This window comes from Spermophilus citellus, assembly GCF_964194105.1.
Source record: "Spermophilus citellus genome assembly, chromosome: 13".
In the NCBI taxonomy this organism is placed as follows: domain Eukaryota; kingdom Metazoa; phylum Chordata; class Mammalia; order Rodentia; family Sciuridae; genus Spermophilus; species Spermophilus citellus.
Genome location: NC_138193.1, coordinates 104637155 through 104663286, shown reverse-complemented (window position 1 = coordinate 104663286; position 26132 = coordinate 104637155). Strand labels below are relative to the sequence as shown.

The 26132-nt window shown below is 42.1% G+C and overlaps 1 protein-coding gene across 1 annotated transcript in view; it reads right to left on the bottom strand.

The window, feature by feature from the left end:
• Window positions 1-26132, bottom strand: part of CYRIA (CYFIP related Rac1 interactor A) — a 100248-nt gene that overhangs the window by 8040 nt on the left and 66076 nt on the right. Inside the window, exons 3-10 of the mRNA XM_081264128.1 lie at window positions 21948-22027; window positions 7705-7826; window positions 6230-6335; window positions 4075-4211; window positions 3549-3626; window positions 3257-3373; window positions 3082-3161; window positions 1546-1672 (exon numbers count right to left, since the gene is read on the bottom strand). Coding sequence (XP_081120254.1) covers window positions 1546-1672; window positions 3082-3161; window positions 3257-3373; window positions 3549-3626; window positions 4075-4211; window positions 6230-6335; window positions 7705-7826; window positions 21948-22017 — 837 coding nt within the window. The 5' untranslated portion in view covers window positions 22018-22027. The remainder of the gene's footprint in view (window positions 1-1545; window positions 1673-3081; window positions 3162-3256; window positions 3374-3548; window positions 3627-4074; window positions 4212-6229; window positions 6336-7704; window positions 7827-21947; window positions 22028-26132) is intronic.

Sequence of the window (26132 nt, the reverse complement as noted above, 5' to 3'; positions counted from 1 at the left end):
GTAAAGCCAAGCCTTTCAAAGGTTAGGGATACAAGGCATAATTGTAGCCAGCATATTTGTAACTGTTGACTCTCTGACAAGTTAACAAATGGCTAGGGAAGAATGTCTTATAAGTACCAGGTAATAAACTCAGTCCATAGTCAAATGATATTTATAGAGTTATTCAGAGAGTTATTTATATTCAATATGTAGTATGAAAATATTAAGGCTTTACAAAGAACATATTTATTGGTATAAAAAATGCCCATAATATACTGTTATGCAGATTGAATATGGTTTAAAATTGCATATCCAAGTCCTAATTTGCTAAGTTTACACAAACACACAAAGAAGGGACATATGTATGCTAACATATTTACAATGGTCTTCTGTCTATGGTGTAATTATTACAGATACATTAAATTTTCTATATTTTGGTTTCCAATATTTTAAATTTCTTGTAATAAATATTTATTTTCTTATCAAATAGTTATGATTATAATAAGTATCATGAAAGTTTTATAAAGAACCATGCCTAGGAACCCAGACCTGTAAGTGAGTAATCCAAGTTCCATATTTTGTTGACGATTTTCCTTGTATTCTTCAGACCTGTGGCCCTTCTGGCCTGCAAGCTTTCTCTCAACAGTGCGGTGCAGTAAACAGGCCATTTTGTGTAGATGGGTGAACACCAGGCGCCACCCACATCACAGTACGTTAGGACCAACAGGATGTACTCTGCACTTAAACACCTGCACACCCATTTAAATCAATGATCATTCATTCATTCAGTAAAAACCGGTGGAACATCTATTTGAGTGGCAGGTGCTATGTGCCAGATACAGTGCAAGACAATGAAGCAGATTTTAGGTATATAGATCATGAGCCCCGTCCTTGCCCCCAAATGTGGAGTTTGTGGGAGGGTCAGAAAATACAAACTGGTGAGTGCTCTGAGGACCACTGGAGAAGGCAGACTCTATCCACGCAGGGCATAAGAAATGTGTCCCTGGATAAGGGGAGAGTTAAAGAGTACCTGAATGGAATCCACCAAGCAAAGAGGAAAAGAAGGGTCCTCTTGCAAGGAAAATGGATGATGCATATTGAAATAACTAGAAACAGCAGGGAATTTGGGAGGGGCCGCAGGTAGGGAGTGAGTGATGGGAGAGGAAACTGGGCCATTTGGCGTTTAACCATGAGCTCTTGCAATCCAGCATCTCCCAATTCTTTTCACATTAGTGCATCTGCGATAGAAAAAAATTGTATTGGTGGGGCACATGGGGTCAGTGAAGGGGCAGCATGCAGATAAGGGACAGGTCACCTGTGTCCTTAGTGTGCTTTTAGCCAAGGGACTGATCAACATCTCAGCATCCTTGCTCCACTTTTGAGATTGTCCTAAACACATGAGCATGAGCAAGAGTGGCCTCTTGCTCTGAGGGGAACCGCCCCAAGGGCTTGGAACTCCGAGAGGCCACTCTCCGTGGGGGATGGAGGCCAGAAGGAGAGAAGTGGAGTCTGTTTGGCAACACTCGTGGGCTCTTATTGGAAAAGAACATTGCCAGATATTCTTACATCGATCTTGGATGTCTTGCAGAAGGCTCCCACGGGGTGCACATGGTCATAGAGGATGATAACCCCTACCATCACCCTCATGCAGAACATCAGTGTTTCTTCGCTCGTAAACCTACTCCTGTACTCCCTGCAAGAGAGAAGACGTGGCAATGGCGTCACTTCCTCAGCGGAGCCTGAGCCCTTTGGAATTCACAACTGGCTACTCTACTAATGCTCTATGGAGAACAACCCCAGGCCTGCAACAAGCAGTTAGCATGCTCTCGAAAGAGACTCTGATGATAATTCTTGAATATATCCAACTGGCAATTCAGTACAAAAATAAGGGAAATTGGAGAACAGTAAATTCTCTTCTCTTCTGCCCTTCAGCAGCCAGCTCATCAGTTATGCCACTCCCTCATCCATTCATCTTGAATATTTTAGAGCAGGTCCCTCTGGCTGTTCAAGGTTATAGAGAACAATAGCTTCATCACAGGGCAAAAGGGTCAAGCTCATTTCTACAGAGCAGATCTTGTGTCCCCCGTCAGAGTAACTTCCTTTGTTAAGACACAGGCTGCAGATTGAACAGGACTGGCAAAGAGATCTCAAAGAAATTATGTGCTACTTACTGATCTGAGAGTATTTGTGGAGTCTGAATTTTGTCCACTTATTTTGATAGGTGAGTGAAATGATTCAGGTGAGTGAAATGATTCAGGCCAATTCTAGAGACTTCCTTAACATCTATTGCATTATGAATTGGCCCCACTATGAGAATGATTACTACTTCTGTCTTGAAAAAAATCTCAACTTTGATATAAGTGAAATATATGAAATTAATGCTCTCTTACATTTGAACAGACATCAAATTTGATAAAGGAGCCTTGACACCTTTGGCCTCCCAAACACTCTGCACAGTACATGATGTTTGGTCTTCATTAGATGAGGAAACCAAGGAAGACCCAGGGAGGTCAGGTCACTCAATCATAGGCACAGCATGGGGTACAGACGTAAGTGTACTACAGAATTTTAAGTACAGATTTCCCCACACCTTTGTTTCTTCATCCTCAATAACTCAACCATTTTTAAGCCTATCACCTAGTAACTAGCTTAGATACAAAGAAATTGAGGGGATAGAGGGAGAGTAAAAGAGAGAGACAGAGACAGAATCAGGGAGAGGGTGAGATCTATTACCGCTATTATGACAACCTTACTTCTATTCTTGCTTCTCATATCTCTGCAGTGTTTAGGACTGCTATCCATCTAGCCCTCCATTAATTTGGTGCTTACATATCTTCTACAGCATCTTTGAGTGGTGGTTCTGCCTTCTAAGAAGGAATGCCACCTTGGGGAAGTCAATCAAGCAATTTGGGCCTCAGTTGCTTAATCTGCAAAATGTACATGATTACATGTACCACCGAGTGCTCTATGAAATTGAAGCAGATAATATACCCATAAATTGTAACATGCTGACTCAAGTGGTACATGTCCTCATCAGCATCATCTCAACAGGCCCCAGCTCTGCAAACGGTCAACCATGAAGTGACCTCTGATTTCACTTACGGAGTTTCCAGCATGACTTTACAAACACTTGTCATAGTGCTGAGGCAGTCTGTGGTGTTCTCTATTGGCAGGGTTTTGTTCTAAAGAAAGACACAAATGTATGTCAGCCCTGTTAGCAGCTTTATGCACAATTAAGAAAGAAAAAAAAAAACACCTGTGGCTGAACTTCACTTACTTCGGAGACAAAGTGCATTGTGGCATTGCTAAGGGTTTTCAGCATTGGGGTAGCTTCTGCATAGAAGAGGGACATTCGATTGGCCATCTCGTTATTAACTTCATTCTCAATGTCTAGCTGATGAAAATAAGAAGAGAAGATGCAATTATAAAGATAAAGTCAAAATCCTCCAACACTCTCTTCTGGAAGGGGAATGACAGGCAAGGACCCTCTTCTCTCCTGCCCTCCCTGTTGAGGAGAGCCAAAGACGCTCAGATCAGGTGGCAAAGGCCAGGGAGGCCCAAGGACTCACATGCATGTTGTTGATGCGGTTGCGACTTATTGTCCTTCTGTAGTAGCTAAAGTCATTCTGAATGGCTGGGTTTCTCATCTGAAATTCAGAAGAGAGGAAAGATGGTCATCCCTTGGCATCAGGCAGGGATGAGTGTCAGGAGCCCAGACACTGGGTTTCATAAATGTGCCAGGAATTCTCTTTGTTATTCAAGAGTCAGAACTTCTGGTTAAAATAAGGACCAGGAACTTCATTATTCTAAAATACACCCTGTTTGTACTGTGGGCTAGATTTCAGGGAAAGTATATTTGTTCTCAATAAAGAACAGACACTTGAAAAGGTTTTCTCTTATTTCATTTGGCAGATTTTGAATTTCCATATATAAATCATCATCTTAAATTACTTTTACCACATGGAATGCAAACACTTGCCACAGCACATGTCTCTGGGGAAGGAGCTGTGTTTCACTCCCCACCCCACCCCCGCCAGCAGAAGTGGCAGGTACTCAGTGCCAGCCTGTGTCCCTATCACACACACTTGGCCTAACCTTCAGCTCATCAAATCGAAGGGTAAAATGTAAAATTTCTGCAAACTCCTTTGCCAGGGCCTGTTCCCGTTCCAGGTGCTGGGTTGGTGTGTAGGGCGGACAAGTCAGGGATTCCAATAAACTCTGAAGAGCTTTTTCTGAAAGTCAAAGGGATAAATATAAATATTTTTTGGTGGCCCAGAGATATACCTCAAAAAAGCACAATTGTCATCCCCAGCTGACAGTCTCAGAGACAGCCTGGGTGGGTGCTTCCTCTCCATGTCTTCCCCCTGTCAGTGTGAGATGAGATGCATGTGATGTCACAGAGGGGCCTTCCGTGGCTCAGCAGGCCACCTGCACTCAGAACGCCCACGGCCACATAGGTTGTAAGAGTCTCTCTAAGCTCAGCTCACATATTTAATACTTCCATTTCCTGACGCTGTTAGAAGACCACAGATACGTGTTTTCAGGTCATGCTCATGAGAACCATTTGTCACACGGGAGGCAATGTGACAGCAGCTTTGAACACATGGGTTAGATTTACCTGCTCTACAGAGAAAGAATTCTGTGCATATTCTAGCTTTTTTCTGCACCTATATTCTAGCTTATTCACAAGAATTTTATTCACACATACACACATACAACATATGTACATGTATGTGTATATATGCATATACATACATATGTAAAACTATATATATCAGCATAAAGACATTTAAAAATCAATCCTCTGTAGCAGGGATTGAAAACTATGGTCTAAATGCTGAATCTAGTTCATTGCTTGTTTTTGTAAAAAAAAAAAAAAAACTTTAATTACAAGATAGATATGGTCATACCTTCCTGAGTTGACTAAGGCTACTTTGTGTTATAAATTAAGAGTTTAAGCTGGGCATGGTGGCACACACTTGTAATCCTAGTGACATGGGAGGCTAAGGCAGGAGGATCACAAGTTCAAAGCCAGCCTGAGCAACTTAGTGAGACCGTAAGCAACTTAGCAAGACACTGTCTTGGAAAAAAAAAAAAAAGGGCTGGGGATGTGGTTCAGTGGTTAAGTGCCCCTTGGATAAATCACTGGTACCAAAAAAAAAAAAAAAAGGCAGAGTTTAAGTAGTTGCAAAAAACACAAGACTCAAATGTTTACTATTTGGCATTTTACAGAAGAATTTGACAGCGCTGTCTCTACATAGTCCTTACATGTCTTTTACAGCCTCTTTACAGGGATGCCTCTAGCCTTTCCTAAATGTTCCCCCACCGTGGAAATACACTGTTTGGGGAAGCAGCCAGTTATGCCATGGCCTGGTCTAACTGATGGACTTTTTTCCTTCTCTTGAGCCGAAACCGGGCTCCTTGGGATTCAGTTCATTGGATCTAAATATATGTGTTAAGAAAACAGAAGAAAAAAATTGAGAGTCTATGGAAATCTCCTTCCCTGGGTCTCAGCTTCTAGTCCTCTCAACACCAGGACCATTATTTCCCCAGAATGTTTCGATTTCTAACTTCTGCTTGAAATGTGGCATTCATTTTATAGCAAAAGTAAAGTAGAACATGCTTACTGCCCTTTTCATTCTAGAAATACTATATTAACTAATGAAACCTCATACAGCTTTACTGTTGGGGACCATGATGACATCATATTGTTGGTCACCCTGAGCCTTCTATCAATCAGAACTTGGTCTTACTCTTGTTCTGCAGAGCCAGGTACCCATTCAGGTGTGTGTGTGTGTGTGTGTGTGTGTGTGTGTGTGTGTGTTGTTTGTTTGCTTTTAATGCTAAAGGACAGGACTACATGTTTGTTTCCTTGTATTTTACTTTATTAAACTTTTAACATGAGTCTAGGCAACTAAGTTCTTTTGGGGTTAGCAGAGAACCTGTATCTTCCAACTTCACCGCTATTCAAAGATGAGATTATCCAACAGGAAACTATGAAAAGTTGGACATAGATGATCACAGACAACACAAAGTCCACTTTAATGTGCCAGTAGAGAAAGACACACTCTCTAGGTGCGAATGTTTAGGGGAAGAAACTCTGGGGTACGTTAAAAGACATGACCAGAGTTGTAGTTCATGAATGACTTTCATAAGACCTAGTAGGTGGTTGAATATGAAAAGCTATTCCTGCTAAATTTTCAAGTAGCAAAATAGAACTTCACGTGGCACATAAAAAAGAAACACTCACCTAGGCGTATAGAAAACTCATAAAATCTCTTTAGTCTCACAACCAGAGGACACACTGCGTTCCAAGCTTTTTCTTGAAGCTGAATGTCGTTGGGGTTTTGAATTGCCTACCAAAAGACATGGTAGAAAAGTTTGTTAAAAAAAAAAGAAGTAATAAGCACTACATCAAAATGCCATAATATGGAAAAATGTTTTAATCTAAAAAAATGCAATCCCTGCTATACTTTGTGAATGTGTACTCCTAAGTTGACAATGACTCAATGGACTATCCCCCAAGACACTCATTTTGAAAGAAAATTTTAGCACTTGAACATAAAACAAATGGTTCTACAGGTAGATCTTGCTTCATTCTTTTTTTGTTGTTATTTTGAACTAAATTTAAAAAGCATATCTGAGTTGGATCAGCCCTCTCCAGTATCACTGATTCTTCTAAAGTAGAGTTAGTATTTACTATAAAGTACAAATTCTTGGGTATTTTCTTTTCTCTATAATATGCATTCTCTTCCTGCCAGACTGTAACATTACCTAGATCACCTAAATTAAATGGTGACCCCTAAGTAGAAAAACCCTATCTTAATAGCCTGTTGCTTTCTGAGCAAGGCTATCTTGTCTGAGTTTCAGCAGCTTGAGGAGTATGAGGACAATGGAGTTCTTTTCAGAGGAATGGTGGCAGTGGCAGTAATATATGTGTGTGCACATGCGTGGGTGTGCATATGTGTGTGTGCACACATGTTAATGTTTCCCCAAAACTAACGTGGTGGTGCACACCTGTGTCCCAGCTACTCTAGAGACTGGGGTGGGAGGACCACTTGAGCCCAGGAGTCCGTGGCCAGCCTAGGCAACACAGTGAGACCCCAGGTCAAACAAAACAAAGCAAAGGCCCAAATCTCTGATGCTTTCAAGTAAAAGAATTGGAAGCTCCTTGCCTTGGAGGCATTATGAAGTCTGAAAATCCACACTGGTTATTTTCTTTTTTACTTTGTTGTTTTGTTTCTCCTTTAAAAAAAACAACAACAAAAAATCCCAGCAGTTCCTAAGATGACAGACCTTCGGTCCACTTCCACATGGTGTTTTGTGGCTGCTGTGTGTGACATTGATGAAACCTGCCAAAATCATCCCAAAATGTTGAAAGTACATATAGTCTCAGACCTCCTAACGTGCAATTCAAGTGTCTTCATAGACTTTATGTGTACGTTTCCCTTACATGGAGTCATCCACTGATGTTACTGCTCAAGTGTGAGTCCTGCCATACCAACTGTAGGTTTGGGTAGAGAATGGCTAAAATTGCACTTGGTCCCCAGCACTGTGCGCAACTGTGAATGGACTGGAATCAAAGGAACAAGTACGTTGTTCCTCTGGTACTCTAGGAAATATTAGGGTTATTACTTAACCTGTGCATGTGCGCATGTGTGTGTGCTGCATGTGGTTCCCCTCCCCTCCCCGGGTGTCATCCGTTCTACATTATTGTTGGCATACGTCTCGGATCTCCGGCCCTGCGCCTTTGTAAGCCTGCAGGTCTGCGAGGATGCTCTCGGAATCCTGGAGGACAGCGCTGATCTGGTTCCATATTTCCCTCTCTCCTTCCGTGGGCTGGGCATCTACACAGCAAGGAAAGGAAGAGACACAGAGGGCTGGTGGTTACAAACAGCTGTGAAAGGGGGTCGGAGGTCAGTGTACCCACTGGGCCTCATTCCTGCAGGTGTGATGGTTACTCCTACCACAGAAAGTGCTAGAATGGACAAGTAGCACCGTGTTGGCCCAGACCGAGTTCACAACATCACCATCTTTCTGCACCAGTTAACCCTAGCATGCTGAATCCAGTGGGTATTCACTTGTCTATTTACATAGAATACATTTTTTGCACACCTGTTATAGGTACTGAGTAGTAGAAGCAGTGACATTGTCTTTTAGGGCTAACCTTTCTTATTGTCTTTTTATTATTTTTTGCATTAAAACTATTTTTTTAAATTGTGGCAAGATGACATACAATTTACCACTTGATCATGTCCAAGTGTACAGCTCAGTGGTATTTGTAACATTACACAGCCTTCACCACCACCCAATGCCATGACTCTTTCGTCTTGTCAAACTAAAATGCTAACTTGGGTCTGCTTTTAACAGGAGAAGCTACAGGATATTTCTTTTATGATTAAAAATCTATGAATCTGAGCAGAGAAAGAAAAAAACATTCTCCTTCCTACTTTCATAGAAACAAATTAACAAATTGGGTAATTAACCCTTTGGGGTCATGTCCACAGCACATCATTCCAGAACAGACTGACATGGAGAAAGCACTGAGACTTCCCATCGAACGTGAACAAGAGTTTTGGCAAAGACATGCAGGGAGTTCATTTTAAAGACACCTGCTCTCTTTCCAGGTGTGGTGGCACGTGCCTGTATTCCCAGCAGCCTGGTAGACTGAGGCAGGAGAATAGTGAGTTCAAAGTCAGCCTTAGAGGCTTAGCAAGGCCCCAAGTAACTCAGTGAGACCCTAACTCTAAACAAAATGCAAAAAATGGCTGGGGATGTGCCTCAGTGGTTACACACCCTTGGACTCAGTCCCCAGTAGCCCCTGTCCCCCCCCCCCCAAAAAAAAAGGCACCTGCTCTCTTTATCTTTGTCTTGATTGTGACTGTTACAAAAAATGTGATACCTTCAAGCTTATCTAATCGAAGGTCATATTCTAATAGCACCAAGCACTCCCCGGCTCTTTATTGATTTCCCACTTGATTGTGTCTCCAGAACCTATAGGTTTTTCTCCCAGGGGCACTTTGTTCGGGCTGGTGGGTAGGGGCTGAAAGGCAGGCAACACTGGGTTTTATTTCTCTCAGAAGATGCTATAAAACAGGTTAGCTACCAAGGCTGGTGAGGAAGTTAGTCTCTCCATGGAAAGCAGAGAAGGTGCTGAGGATAGGAGGTGTCACCTCATAAAGTCTATTTTCAAGTGTTCAAATGCTAAGATGCTGACTACTCTCAGCAGATGTCACTAGGGGAGGGCTGAGACTAGAACTGTAGGGCTGAGCCTCCTCAGATCCAACCCCTGTTTTCACTAATCTTTGTGGGAGTACAAAGGGCTGATCCCACAAAAGGGTGTGTTACCAGTCGCTAGTGTTCTTCTGGGGGGTAAAGGGTGGAATCCACAAATCATGAGCACTGGTGTACTGACAGGGGGCTCAGAGGCCTGGTCATCAGCAGGGCTGATCTAGGGTGGCACTCTTGTCACCATCTGCCACACCCACAGGCTCCAAGCCAGACCCTTAAGGAATAACGTCTACCTAGAGTTTTAGACTCTCTTACTCACCAGATCCTGCCTAAAACCTAAAAAATTGATAAACTCTCCTGGGAAATGAAAGGTGACAGTCATCAGTGTATGGTAACTTTCTTAAAACAAAACAAAACAAAACAATAATAGGCTTTCACAGGTGTCTAGACACTTTCCAAATCATGCTTTCTAGGAATAAGAGGATTTTAGCCAGTGAATAAGGAGGCACTAAAGTTCATGTCAGGGTTCAGAGAAGGAAGAGATGCATGTGGCTGGAGAGAGTGGAAAGGAAAATGTCGGGGAAGGGCTAAAGCAGGGGCCACAGGAAGAAGTTCTCCATGATGAGGTCACTGTGTGAAAAGAGGGTTGTGGCTGTATTAATGCAGCTAGGCCAGGAGGGAGACCAGCCAGGATAGAAAGCAGAGACTTCCCAGGGCACAGAAAGGAAAATGAAATGTATCAACCCTTTTATCTCTGTATCCTTCCTTCCTTTCCACACACACTGGGTAAGTTTTTTCAGGAATGATGTTATCCTGCTATATGAATCACTTTATATTGTATCTTTTTCTTTCTTTCTTTTTTGGTGTCAGGGATTGAACTCAGGGGCACTTGACCACTGAGCCATATCCCCAGCCCTATTTTGTATTTTATTTAGAGACAAGGTCTCACTGAGTTGCTTGGTGCTGCACTTTTGCAGAAGCTGGCTTTGAAATCATGATCCTCCTGCCTCAGCTTCCCAAGCCACTGGGATTACAGGCATGAGCCACTCACTGCGCCCAGCTATTTTAGTTTTTTTTTTTTTTTCTGATTTCTCAAAGTTATATGAATGTCTTAAACAGAAAACTAAAAATCCATAAGCTAAGAAGACTATAGCTAGAGAATTCCGGAACTCCAGCTTCCAAGCGGGGAAAATGTTAGAAAGAAAACACAAGAAAAATGTGCACAGTCTAGAAGATAAACAAAAATCAAACACCCATTAATTCCATTCTTCTTCTTTTTGATGAATGTATCAAAAATCATAAGCTAAATGAATTTCTTATGGAGATATTTATTTGGAGAAGAGGAGAAGCACAAGCCTGTAACCAAGATTCTGAGAACCCAGACTACTGAGTGTAAGTGTAAAACGGTCTGAAAGAAGACGGTACTTGGTGGCCAGGAAAGAAGCCTTCTCATCTCAGCTGTCACATGGCCCCATCTTAGCAAATCTTAGGAAAACAGAGTTAAAACTAAGTGGGCTAAAAGAGCTCAGCTGGAAAAACCAAAATACATCCCGTTGGTGGTTACTTAAAAACAAAAAGAGAAAGATTTCACATCAATTTTTTTTTTTAAATAGAGAAATTTCTTAGGTACTTAAAAATAAATTTTTCCAACAGTGTGGCCTCAAAGTGGTGCTGAGTTAGAGACGGTCAGCTCCTCCCTCCACACAGTTGAAGTGACATTGTTTGATACAAATAGACTGGACTTTGATGTGACCACAGAGAGCTGGAGGGCCGTGGTGAGCACCTTCCTTCTGACACCAACACTACCCTGGTGCTGTGAAACAGGACCCTCAGCCCCTGTCTCCCTCTCTGGGAACTGTTTCTCTTGGCAGGGTTCCTAGCCTCCCATGAGAAATGTCTCTTGTGTGGTCCTGTTTAGCGGTGATGGAACGGGGTGGGAGAAACCAAATCCGTCATGCTCCCTTTCATCCAGGCTTAAAAATGGGTTGGCTCATTTTCTTCCATAATCTGTTGTTCTTTATGGACATGTGATTTCTCCCTCCTTCCCTGACATAGAACTGAAGTCACTTCCTCTTCCAGACAATAATCAGACCCTTAGTGCTGGGAGCACAGTTCTGCCTTCTGAGCCAGAATGCGGAAGATTTTTAGGGGATTAAAAAACCAGAAGCATCAGCTTCCCAAGTGGAGAGTGACAGTTGGGAGAAGCTCACGTAGGTCTGTCTGTCTTGCTTTTCAAATGGGAAAAGGAATGCTTGACCTAGGTCACATTTAAAATTGGCCCAAATCCCTATAGAAGTCCATGATTCATCCCCCTTTCAACTGAAGAACCAGATAATCAGAACTAACTAATGAGAAATTTATTGACTAGATGTAAGACTTTGGTCATATTTATTGCATTTTGACATCATATTTCCAGGGTCTAGAACAGTACCTGGTACGTAGGACATGTTCAAGAAAATTCTGCTGAATGGATGATTTAAATGTACTCCTCACTTTGTGTTTTGGGATGGTTTTCCTGCTTGGCTTTGAACTCTGAGATATTTGGAGAAAAGATCTGTGTTCTTATCCTCCACAGCCACACAATGCCTCTCCCACTGGAGACACAATCAACGTGTTGATGAATCAATGACTCAGTGAGGAAACTGACCAACTGGCTGAGAAGGGTGGGCGCTGAGAGGCAGGGAGGTAAAGAAGTCAAAGAAGGTGCTGTTGCTTCCAGATCCTCTTGTCTCTTCTCCCCAAGATGCTTTTATACTATCACATCTCTTACCATTAAGATACATGCCTTGACCTGCAGTTAAATTGGCTATTCACACCTTCATTAAACACACGTTAATTATCCACCTACAGCCTTCATGTCTCCTTGGTGTGGTTTGCATATCACGGGTGTTTCTTCTGTCTGGTAGAATGAAAAACTGCCCTGTGTTTACTCCTCCAATCCTAAAACATTTTGCTTTCTGGAGAATTCCTGTGAGAGGCTTTGGAGGTCTAAACTTCTGGCATTTTCCATATTCAGATGTAACTGGTGATCACATTTTAAAAATTTATTGTATTTTCAGATGTCATGAAATGACATCTTGAAAAGGACCCTGAAGAATTAGTGGTTGAAAAGGTCACTTATATTTAGTCCACCTATAACCCCTTAAAGCATTTGCTGAACGAGCAGAACTCTAACCACGGGCTCTGTTTTTCTATTTTTAACACTAAGAATGACCTTTCATTAATGAAGGTACGCACACATGCTCTCTCTCTCTCTCTCTCTCTCTCTCTCTCATACACACACACACACACACACACACACACACACACACACGGGGATGCACACCAATACTCAAGATGGAAATGATCTCTGTTTCCAGTGGCAGCCAGTGAAATCTTTGATGGTGTTTCCTCTAAGAACCACATTCTAAACTTCAAATCATCGTCAATTATTTCATCAAAATTGAGCAGAACAGTTAAACAAAGCTGGCTTACTCCTGCTTCACAATGAAGCTGTTAAAATCCCTGTGATTTACACAGGCAATTTCAGAAACCGATACTAGTAGGAGCCCTGAAGCGAGTGTCTCCCAGCTGGCCATTATCTCTGCAATGATTTAAGGCCGTTCTGGACTTGCTGTTGTGCAAAGCATAAAAAGGAGTATGGGCGCTGTGACCTTGCACACCACCTATTATCAAGAACACACAAGGGCCACGGTTGTAGCTCAGTGGTAGAGCACTTGCCTAGCATGAGTGAGGCACTGGGTTCAATTCCCAGCACCACATAAAAAAATAAAAACAAATAAAATAAAGTATTGTGTCCATCTACAACTAAAAAATATTCTTTTAAAAAAGAACATATGAAAGTCCAAGTGTCTGGGATTTTTAATGGAAAAGAAATGATCTTGCTGATTAAGATAAGGAGTATTAATCTTGCTGGCAGGGGATGTATCCATCCTCCTGTGGTTGGATTCCCTGATGATGGGGAATGGTTAACCTCATGGTTTTGGTGTCACCAGGTGAGGTGGAAGGTCTGTGAAGGACCCTGAATCTTATTTAAGCCAAATGCTTGGCATTCCACTGTACTAACGGAGAAGAAGGTGGCCAGGTACTCTGTTTGTCAGGAAGGTCTTTGGGAACCTTCCAGGGGAGGATCAGCAGGCCTCAAACTGGAGAAGGGCTGCCAAACTAAAGCGTTCTTATCTTTGTACATCAGCCCACGGCTCATCCTGTCTTCAAAAGCACCAGGAGCCCACAAACCTTCTCCTAACAGTCTACTTAGGACTGGATGGAGAATTTGACAGTGAATCAAATTAACCTAAAATAATATGAGGAGAAGACTCAATTTATGAGGAAATGCCTCTGGTTTTGATGGAAGCCCTGGCATTTCATCAATGGGATATATATAGCTCTCCCTGTGCCCGGATGACTGCTGGATAAACAATGAAGAAAGTACAGCAAGAAGGATTTGCCAACGCCATAAATTAAATCTACAGCCCTTCTCCCCCACCCACTTCCTCAGTCCTCATCCCTTTCCCCTTCAAGAGGAACTAAGCATGCAAATAATTATCTATTATTAACATTTGAGGATGTGAAATGGTAATGATTTATAGCAGAGTACCAACTGCTTATGGACACAGCATGAAGTTGCAAGAGTCCATTGGAAAATATAAGTGAGAAGTGAGACATGGTTGACATATTTATTTGCACAGGACATTAGTCAGCACACACCAAAACCAAAGCCCTTCCCATGGAAGCAGCACCCCAGGGAATGAAAAGAGATGGCTATTCTGGAAGTACTGGCTGTTTCCTTCACACGACTGGGATCCCCGGGTCAGGGCAGCACTCCAAGGATGGAATTTTGAGATGTGGACTACAGCCAGCGTGCCACTCAGCTCCCAGCCCCCAGGGCAAAGAAGTGAACTCCCTGGGCCCAGATCAGATCTTGGTCAAGGAGAGACAAGCTACAACAGCCCTCTCTCCTCCCTACCTGTAGGGTCATAGTGAGAATTATTATATACATTGAAAAGAGGAAAAAACAAAAGTGCTCGAAATTGCCATAAACTGCTTCCCTGTTGATTTTTTGTTTTTTCTTTTGTCAAGTGAGGATACTGGACCAAATGGCCACTGACCACCTGATATTTTCCCCCTCCCCCCTTTCCAAGGTCTCTAGCCTTCTCTGATGAACTTCAGCAGATGCAAGTGTGTCTGAGGACAGGTGAAAGAAGAGTTCAGTGGTGGCACAAAGTGGGCCTGAGTGAACAATATCAGGCCAGCCTGCCTCTTGACACCTCGTTTTATAGAATTGGATGCTGCAGGCCTTTTGAGAACACAAAGATGTGGAGATTGCAGCATTTCCTGACCACCACCCCGATGCTGCTGATGTTCTTAGTAGTCCTATGATGTTAATAAATATGGGTTTGTCTCATGAGAAAACCATATGTGTAGCCACTAACTTCTGAAGAACATTTTTTTTCAGCTCAATCAAACATCTGCAACTCTTGCTAGTGCAGCACCTGCTATCCGTTCCAGCTAGCAGACTTCTTCCCTAACACCTGTACCACTGTCTGTCTTACTTCCTCGTTAACGTGGAAAACTCCTTGAAGAAGAGGTCCTGTTCTTCTAATGCTCCTCTTCCATGTGCGGTATCTTATCCCTCCAGAGCTCCCTGCCCACTGAGAACCTACCTTCACTGTTGCTGCTTCTACCTGAAGAATGCAAAGGATTCTTTGCATATCGTCACTTAATTAACATCTATCAAAACCAGCAGTCCTAAGATTATCTTTCATGTCCAGTCTTAGGCTGCTGGATAAGACACATAAAAAATAAGTATATTATATCATCCAAATCCTCACCTCCAGAAGATGTGTACTAGTGAGGAGATGAATATACACTTGCAGAAGAAAACTAACTATGCTTGATTGCTGATAGTACCTCAGAATATGGCTGATGTCCCTGCTAGAGCAATTATCGCCATTGCATTTAGATGCTGGCTTTGTCTTCCTCCCCAAGGAGACTGAGAGCTCTGCAGCTATTCACATCCAACTAACAGAGTGGCTGGTACACAGAACAACCTTCAGGATAACATGAATGATGGGATCATAGTGACTGTAGTCAGGTGACCCATTTCCACAGATAAAGAAAATTATATTGCAATCATCTGTACTTTGTTTTTTTTAATTTTGTATTTTTGTACAGATGTGCAATACACACAGGCACACACATCCCACACAACATGTTAGTCAGTTTTTTATTGTTGTGAACAAAATACCAGCAAGAAAAACTTTGAGAAGAAAGGTTTATTCTGTGTCATGGTTTCAGAGGTTCAGACTATTGTGGGCCAAATCCATCACGCTGGGCCTAAGATGAGGCAGAATATCAGGTCAAAGAGTGGAGGGCTGCTGCTCACCCCATGGTGACCAGGAAGCAGAGAGTGAGTGGGGAGGACAAGGCAAGAATAAGCACCCTTGCAGGGCATGGCCCCCATGACCCACTTTCTCTAGCCACACCCACTGCCTATAGTTACCACCCAGTCAGTCCATTCAAACGGGGGGGGGGGGACTGAGAAGGTTACAACTCTCACAATCCAATCATTTCACATTGAAAAATTCTTGCATTTACACAAGAGCTTTTGGGGGACACCTCATATCCAATTCATAACACACACGAAGGAATATTATACAGTCTTAAAAACAAAGAAATTCTTACCAACAATAATAGGAATGATGTTATGCTAACTGAAATAACCCAGTCACAGAAGGACACACACTGCTTGATCTCACAAAATGTATCTAAAAAGTGCAACTCATAAATGGAAAGTGTAAAAGGGTGGTTGCCAGAGACCTAGGGGAGGGGAAATGGGGAGTTGCTAACTAACAGGTCTGAAGTTTCCTTGGTGCAAGATGAGGAAGTTTTAGAAATCCTGTGTCCAATGTTTGCCTATAGTTAATAAAACTATTGTGCATTCAAAAATCTGATAAGAGGATAGATCTCATGGTAAGTGTTCTTGTCACAATTTAAAAAAAGTGAAAAAGCAATAAAGCAATCAAAATAAATCATATGAATTTGTTTCAACCCTGTGAAGTGGTTTCAATCTTCCATCTCATTTGGAAAAATTCAGGGAAATTTCAGTATGTGTTGTATATTAGATGATATAAAAGAACTAGTGTTAATTTTGTCAGGTGTAAATCTGAATCTATGCAGTAAAATTTCATACTATTAAGATGTAAAAAAAAAAAAAATCCACAAAGAATATTGCCCTCATACTAACAGAGAACAAGTTAGATAATCTACAAAATCTTTGTTATATTTAACCTACAAGAGAGCTGAGGTTGCAAAACACTGAATGAAATACAATCCAGACAGTAGGCAGACTGTCCTAGGAGGTGAGGCCACAGGTACTTTCACATTTGGCAGAGAAGGGGCAGGGGTGGGAAGCTTTAATAAGTGTAGGCCACATGTCCTTCCAGTCTGAAGGATGTGTGCAAACCGGCCTGGAAGCTGAGCGGGAGTCCTGAGTAGAAAGGGGAGCTGTGTCTATGTGCCAGGGTTTTTCCACGGACCTTCACCCAAGGCTAACAAAATAAATTGAGAGCAGGAAGGAAGAGAGCACACAGACTGTGCGGGTCCAGGGCCCTGGCTCTGCCTTGAGGGATCTCAGATCAATGATCCCACTCTTGGCGCCACTTGAGCATGAAGCAGGGGCCACCTCTCTGAGGGACAAGAGGAGCACCGAGGGAGATGCTCTCTAAGGCTCAGGTGGCCAGAGCTGCTGTAGTAGCCCAAGCAGGAAAGCAAAGTCGTTCCTATTGAGTTGAGGGAACAACTATCTGCGAGGCTCGGGGACAATCAATCTACTGATTGTCTCTACCCATCAGCCTATTCTAGATTTTTCAGTGGAACGTGGTCTTTGTGACAGGCTTCTTTCACTTAGCGTAGAATAGCATGCTGTAGCACTTCACTGCTTTTAGCTCAATAATATTACATTAAAAGGATCTATCTATCTCATTCTGCTTGCCCATTTATCAGTTGATGGGCATTTACTTTTTTTTTAACTTTTTAAAATTTATTTTTTCAGCTAATATAGATAATGCTGTTAAGTTTATTCATATACAAGTTTCTGTGTGGACAAATATTTTTATTTTTCTTGAGGGTTTATGCATAAGAGTGGAATAGCTGAGTCATATATTAACTTTATATTTAGACTTTTGAGGGAACTTCAGACTGCTTTCTGAAGCAGAAGTACCACTGTGCTTTCTGACTAGCCAGTGTATCAGATTCTGATTTCTCCATATCCTCACTGGCATGTTTTATCCTCTCCCTTTTGATGAGAACAATCCCAGTGGGTGTGCAGTCGTACCTCATCGAGGTTTTCATTTGCATTTCTCTCATGGCTAATGAGAGTGAACATCTTTTCATGTGCTTATCAGACATTTGTTTGTCTTTGGAAAAATGTCTACTCAGATCTCAAAGGAATCTTTGATAGAGCAAATTGCTTACTGATTGGGGGGAAAAAAAGCTTCTTTGAAGTGAGGTGTTTGTGCATAGATTTTAATCTACTTGAACCTCTACTGTCTCGGAGAGCCTTCACTCCAGGCTGTGGCTCTTGGAACTCCAAAGGTTTCTTGGTGTGGCTCCCCTGTCCTAAACACTAGTGGGTAGGTGTGTCACTCCATGCATTAGATAAAGGCAGGCCCCAAAGTGGCTGATCCGCAGAAGCACCTGGAAAGGTGGAGAAAAGCAGATTCTTGGGACTGGACCACAGAATCAGAATTTGGGGGTGAGGTTCAGGTAACTATATAAGAAGAGATCCACCAGATGTTTCTAATAATCATTTTGGCCTGGGAACCACTGGTGCCACTTCACTGGAGGGACAATGCTTTCACGAGGCGCATTGGGTGCCATCTTGGAGGGTCTGACTGGGCTCTTCTGCTATGTTGGACATGCTTTCTCCTCACTCTGTCCCTCCAGCTACCATTCACCAGAGAGGCAGGGAGCCTTGCTTATCTCTGAGCCTTCAAAAGGAAGTAGAACAATGACCAGAATGTAGAGAAAGGAAAAGAAAAAAAAAGTAGAGGGATAGAAAAAATAACAAAAAAAGACATTAAGTGTTGTGGAGAAATACAAGTCCAAGGTGCAGGAGTAACCGCAAAGGTCAGCAGGAATTTAAATCATATCTTTGCAACTCAAAAACCCAAGGACAGATGTGTCTAATTTTATATTACGTTTTGACCCAACCTAATTATATCTATTTGACCCAGTTCAATTATATTCCATTGCTGACTTCAAAAAGAATATTCAATGCTCAAAGCAGAAGTGCCAAAGTCATTTAAGCTGTCGCTACATGCTGTGCAGCCTCGGCCCCCTCTGTCCCTCACCGTTAACTCTTTCCCATGCACCCTTCATACACAAAGCCACACATCTTCCATCTGCTTTCCTGGGGGCCACCAATGTCAGCTCACTGCCCATTTGATCATCCCCTTCATGCTCTGTCTTTTCTGACTGCCTTGTAGCACCTGAATCATCTGCACTCCTCCTGAGCATGGTGTTCTCCTGCCTGCTTGGGCTGAGCTGGCTCTGAACCTTCTTCACAAGACCAGCCTCTATTACCCAGGCTCACGTATGCTCCACACCCCTGTTCAACACAGGCTAAGTGGTGGGTCACAAAACTGAGCGAGGCTCAGGCTCTGTCCTCAGGAATCTCAGTTCAGTAAGCTGTCCCCTAATCTCTACAGTGTGGCCTCTTCCCAGGACCCTCTACCTACTCAAGCCCCCTCCCAGCATGAGCATGCCTAAAGTTCCCATCTGCTCACGTCTTGTCTGCTTCCTTGTTTTCCCACGGGATTTCCACCCTTCTCTTTGAAGAAGAGAGCTACAGCCTTCAGCTCCTCAGGTTGGCAACTGTACTCTCACGGTCTAACCCAAGCTAGCTTTCCATTTCAGCCCCCAGTTCTTTCCAAAAGGCATTTGGTGGCTCTGTCTAAATTGGACTTCTTGCTGTTCTTCAAACATACCCTTCCTATTCCAGTCCCCATGCCTTTAATCACACTGTCCCATCTGTTGGAAGACTCCTCACCCCCATCTGTGCCTTCAGAAAACAACTCATCTTTCAAAGCCTTTTCCAAATGCCACCTCTTGCAAGAAGAGACCTCCTGGTCGTTCCGCAGCCTCCTGTTAGTTGTGTGTTCTTTTCCCTTCTTTACTCCCATGGCATACTGGGTCTCTCTCCTTAGATGGTCTTCACCTCTGTGCCTACAGCATTCTCCACTCTTGCCAGAGGCTTCATTAGACAAAGACTGTCCCCAGTTGCATGGCTTATATGAATAGTCACAGCTACACCCAACATTCCTAAACTAGATTGATCTGAAATCTAGAGACTCAAGGGCAAATCATGCCTGCAGCCCATCTTTCCTATCCCTCCAATTTATTTATTTTAGGATAAAAAAATACCCAAATTAATATTTTTCTATGGGATGTCTTAGTTTGCGGATCCGTCTCTAATTAGGAATAGATTATGACGGCTGTGGAGTTCCAGGAAGCTGCTAGTGATGAGCACTTAAAGAAGGAGGAGAGCTAAAGAGGCCTGTGTCCCCATTTCAGGTCCCTAATCAGCCTCCACGTGACTTCGGCCCAGTTAGTTATCTTCCCAGACTCTTGGCAGAATAAAGTTAATTTTCTCCTTGGGACTGATGAGAAAATAGACTTTTACACATTTTTCTAAATTTACAGTTTTATATTTTCCTTAAATCTTGTAACTCTAGCCTTAGTGGTGAGCCACCAGACGTGGGATCCCAGTCTATTCTTACTTCTCTTGAGGATATTCAAATCTCCACAAATGGATGTTTTGTACCAGGAACAGCATCGAAACTTGATTTCTAAATGCTCCATTTTGCCACCATGACCTTTCCTTAGATGAAATGTTCAGAGAATGCCCAGAGTACAAGAGTGAGCAGATCACAGTGCTTGGCTGGCAGGGAGCAGGGGCATAGTCCCTCTCAGTGCCGCTTGCCTGCTCTCCAAGTGGGGAGGGGATTCCTGAGGCAGAGCCTCAGAGCTCCAGGGACCACCAGTTGAAAACCCCTGCTTTCTCCCTGCAGCATTTACATGTTTCACTTTAAATGTTTTTATAATCAGACTTGAAAAGAACTCAACACTGGTCTTTTTTTTTTTTGGTACTGGGGATTGAACTCAGGGGCACTCGAATTCAAAGAGCCACATTCCCAGCCCTATTTTGTATTTTATTTAGACACAGGGTCTCACTGAGTTGCTTGGCACCTTGCTTTTGCTGAGGCTGGCTTCAAACTCGTGATCCTCCTGTCTCAGCCTCCTGAGCTGCTGAGATTACAGGCGTGCGCCCCTGTGCCCGCCCGGCAACACTGGTCTTTATGGGAGCGTGGAAAGCCAGAGGTCCAAGAACAACCAAACAGGCAAGTGGGATCACTGACCTGTGGCAGGTGCATATGGAATTTAGGGCTTCCAGAAAGGCTACTCTGGGTGCTGATATGCCCCAGAGTTGCCAGTGAACAGAGTATTTCCTTGCTGTTTTTAGCCTTGGTGTGCTGAATCCAACAATGCAGAATGCACATGGTAAGAAATGGAGGGGTGCAATTAAAAATGTAAATAATAAAAAGGGCGGTAAGACTGTCCACAATTTGTTTTGTAAAAATTCTTTAAAGTTATTAATATATAATGAATGACTCATTCATCCATCCACCCATCCCAAGCCAAAGAGCAACAACAACAATAAAAGACTGGGCGAAACCAGAAGAAACCTGTAGGTGAACATAATCCAGATTATGTTTTCAGATATATGGGTTTTGGGGACACTTTTCCTTTTCAAGTAACCTTTTAAACACACCAAACATCGTGAAAAGATACACCTAAGGAGCTTTTACCTTTTGTTATAGTGCCCCTTGGAAATGTTTTCTAGCACTTAATAAATCTGCTTAATCTATATATAAGGAGGTTTAATCTAAACATAAGGAAGCTCCAACTATTTTCATTAGTATTGATAAAATGCTTGAAAAATCAAAACTTAAAGTAGATTAAAGCACAACAATGTTAATACTGAAGAAGAGACATTCAACTGTGTTTGCTATTGTGAAATTATAATTTTAAAAGTGGGTAACACAAGTCAAAGGCAGAAATTTGAGCTAAGTTGGAATAAACATAAACATTTGCACATGTTTACCATCAATAAAATAAACTAAGAATCTGTCATGATTCTTAACAATTTTTACCTGAGGGGAAAAAAAATAATGCTTTTGATAAAAAGACATCAACTTTTCGCATAAAATGTTTATCCCAAATCCTAAAATAATTTTATACAATCAAAAAAATCCATAAAGAACAGATGGATATGACTAACAAAAAATAATCTGTATGCCTTATTTATGGTATTGATCACTTTTTTCTTTCACTTCTAGTGATATTTGTTTTATGCTTACTTTTTTGGACTATGACACAGTAATTCATACCAAGTTTTAGAAAAGGTGCATGATGATTTATGCTACACCTGTAAAAGCTCATCACTTCTAAAATCAAAGAAAACCAAGGACATTCTAAAAATGTTTTCTACTAGGCTTCCAAAAAACAGGAAGAAAGAGAAATAAACTGATTTTAGAAATGATTTCAGAAAGAAATGCAGAATACCATTTGGATTTGGTTTAAGTATCATATAAAAGCTTACTGTTAATTTCCTTACCAACAAGCTATAAAAAGTGAAAAGTTTCCATTATTATGCTATAATTTTTGGAACTTACTTTCAAAATCCAGGAAAAAATGGGGATAGTTTTCAATTTCCCTGGTAAGGACTTTGAGCAGGTTTCCCATCCCAGCAAACCTAGAAAGGCAACACAAAAACAAATACACTTAGAGATATAAAAAATAGACCTTTAGCTACCTCTGAAGACCAAAAAGAAGACACCTCCATGCCTTAAGATGAGTAACTCATTCCTGAATTGGTTACAGATAAACATCTCCGAGGTGCTGTATCTCCAAAACATAGGTACATCTGGCCTAAACCATATGACAATGATAAAAAAAAGTGTCATAATGTCTCTCAGGAGAATACACTTGCACCTTGTATCTCTTTCACTACATATAAAAAAAATAACCAGAACATCCTATTAAAAGAATTAGGTATTTCAATTTTAGGAAGTAGAGTTTTGTGTATTCTGCACAATGCTTCCTTTCCCCTTCATTGATCCTCTGAATCCTCACAGTTAATACTCTAGCTCTGCCTCATTTCCATTGCATGGTCATTTACATTGTAGGGGAACATACCATGTCAATGGATAAGCAGAAAAAAAGAGGGTATTTCTAAAATATTTGTCTAGAAAGGTAAGTTTCTTAAAATTCATGGGAAACAATTCAGAAAACACAGACTAGGGGTTCCAGGGACTTGCCAGTAGGTATAAGAGACAAAACTTCTCAGAATGTAACTATAGACAAATCAAAGGTCTCATAATGGGACATTTCTTTTCTTTTTTTTTTTTTTTAAAGAGAGAGTGAGAGAGGGGAGAGAGAGAGAGAGAGAGAGAGGGAATTTTTAATATTTATTTTTTAGTTCTCGGCGGACACAACATCTTTGTTGGTATATGGTGCTGAGGATCGAACCCGGGCCGCACGCATGCCAGGCGAGTGCGCTACGGCTTGAGCCACATCCCCAGCCCATAATGGGACATTTCAATGGTAAAGAGACTGGATACTTAATGAAGAGTAAAAATTAAAAGGCTAATATCCAAAACTTACCAATGAAGCATCAGTCTAAGACATTTCAAATCAACAGAGAAATAAAAATTTGTTACATATTTTGGGGGGAACTGGATATTGAGCCCAGGGGTGCTTTACCCCTGAGCTACATCTCCAGCCCTTGTGGTGATTTTTAAACAGTAAAATTTCCACTATTCTTAGATGTAGACATTAAACTGTCGTCTACACCTCTCCAGACTAAACTCACCCATTCATTCACTCATTCATTCAACACGTGTTTTTGGAGCAGCCTGCAGGCACTGGGTCTGAGCTACTTAGAAAGCAATCTTCTAACTCTGCTATAAGTGACCCTTGTGACTTCCATACCCCATTTTTTGAAGGATCAATATTAAAAAATCATGGCCAGTGAACTGCTGGGCTGCAATTTTGTATGCTTATGGCTTCTGAGAGTAATAATGTTGATATGGAAATTTTTAAAAATACACCACTACATGAGAAAGATGTATCAAGAGAAAAATGCACTTAAAAGATGACTCTATGTGTGAGAAGATGCAGCAAATATAATCTGGCCTCCTTGCTCTTCCACTGAGAAACCACTCACACATCTGCAGACCTCCCTCATGGGAAAACCTACTGACACGAAATCAGAAAAGAGACCATTTAGAGAGTCTATTCCTCGCCACAAGGCCTCATCCTAATCCCAGCTCTGCTTCCTGATCCCTCTAACCATGGAGGGCAAGCCACTTCATTCCTGTGATCCTCAAGTTCCTTATCTGCAAAACAAGTTCTTGAAAAGTATCTATTGCATCATGTTGTGAGGATTAATGAAATGATAATGCAAAATGCTTAGTGCAGCACTTAGACAAAATTTCAAAAAAAAAAAAAGAGTTACAAGCTCTTGCTACAGGATGACAATAAGAGTTGCCATCATCATCATCATCATCATCATCATCATCATCATCCTGATTATCCTAACAGCCTTCACATACTTATTTAGGATGTTCCTATGGAAGGTGTATTTGATAGACTGTATGTGGCTCCAGGGAAGATAGGATCAATGGGGAAATAAGGAGAAAGATCTTCATTCAATGTCCTGAAAAAAAATGTCTAGCCATGAGAATTGCCTGAATATTGAGTAATTTGCCTTTTGAAACAATGTGCTTTTTCTCACTGGTGATGTCTAAGTAGTATAGCATCATCCCTGAATGATGCTATAAAAATGTGTTGGGGAAAAGGTTGGACTAGATATGTCCTAGATCTCTCCTTCCTTGAGGTGCATGACTACCCGGGCATGCACATGGGTGTGCATGTGTGTGCAATGGAAAACAAGCACCATATTTCCCTCTTCCAAAAGCTCTTCCCTATCCCATTGTTATTCTTCCTTTCTATGCACATTTCCTTTACAGATATTTTTGAGCAAAGCCCTGTGTGAAGTGGGTTCTGCCAAATTGAACGGCTGCAGCTGACCCAGACCGTTCCTCCACTGGGCAGCGTTCATGAGCCCCCTGCCTCTCTAGAGAAGAATATTGCCAGTTTAATGAGCAATTTGAGATCAAACCTGCAGACCCTTCTTGCGGGAAGATGATTCCACCATTTAGCAGAAGCCCTGGCTTACATATGTAATGACTTAATGGAAGAAAAAAGTTCTTAATTTCCTTATTTCTGTGCTATGAATGTGTCACAAGACACTTTGGTGAATTTAGCTCTCTTGTTAAATTCTGTCCTGGGCATGATTTTAGTGTCCAAGTAGCTGGGTGGGAAATAGGCCAAGCCTTTGAAGTTTGTAACAGACGGAAACAAACATACATAGAAATACATCCAAGTATTAGCTATAGGATTTTCTCTCTTCAAAAGGCTGAGTTGACTGGCTAATATGGACAAATAATCTGGAGCTTGACTCTAGCCTTAACCATGTTCAGTCACCTGGAACGCCCAGGATCCTAGATGTGTCATCTATCAGAACATCTAGAACAATGGCTGTGGGGACCTGTGTACTGTTAGGTGTTAGGGGTCAAGTCTAGTCCTTTGAAGCCTAAAATACATGCCCTTCAAACCCAATGAAAGATCAGTACAGAAGCATTTCATTCCATCTCCTTTATGGCAAAGGAATTTGATGTCCATGATCCTCTGCAAGGGTGAGAAGCATTCAAGGGAGTTTCTTCTGGTGCAGGGAGGCCTTCAAAGTAAGTTGGAAAAGGGGAAGAATGGCGGAATAGTAAGATGAGAAGAGAGAGGAAAGCAGTATGTGACCTACAGGTTATCTGGGCCATTTTCTGGGGGTGGTTTATCAATTTGGATCTGAGCTTCCAGGTAGTCGAAGCAAAGGAGAAAATAGCTGGTCTCTTTCAAGGTTTAGTGTTCAAAACACAAACATCAGCAGGTTAAGAGTCAAGACAAAAACCCATCTCCAGCTAGGAGCAGAGGAAGTTGTATCTGAGCACGAGCTGAATCACAGAGATCCCGTGGGCACAGCAGTGGTTTCCCAGCTGAACAGTGGCAGAGTGGGCCGCCTGGCAGTCCAGGGTGGTCTCTGAAATGCTGGGGACTCTGGCTTCAATATACTATCAGTAGCTTCCTGGCTACCCTCCTACTGTGACCTGTGTTTATCTGTCCTATGTAGGTCAGCTACTTGCCACCCTTCTCTGTGCTGTGGGGACTTACGTCAGAGGGCACACAGCAGTCGAGCCAGAACTCTGAGTGCCCATGAAGACCTTAACCCAGGTCTCATAAGACAATGACAATTCTTTACCAGTTTTATAGGTAAAGAAGCTGCTTAAGTAAGTTCAAAGGATAGTAAGGTCTCCCCAATGACAAAAGAGGGACAGGAAGACCACTTGAAGGAGAGAAGTATGACAAAAAAGTAGATGCAAAAACACTAAAATACAATAGAATCCATAGAGGAGGTGAAAGGTGTCACAGGCTTGTTGACTAATTAACACTAGTATGTTGCTCATATAGTAACAGTCAAGTTTCCTTTCAGCACACACGTGCACACGTATGTGCAACACACACACACACACCACACACACACACACACACAAACTTGCCGCAGTCTGGCTGGGCACAAATCACGAGCCACTCAAGCAGGAACAAACTTTATTTCCAAACTCCACCAGCACACTCCCCAGGAACTCTCCTGAACGCCACCCACGCGGCTCCTCCAGGAACACACCACACACCAACGGGAACTCCCACCACCGGAACTTCACCAACCAACGTGAACTCTTCAGGAA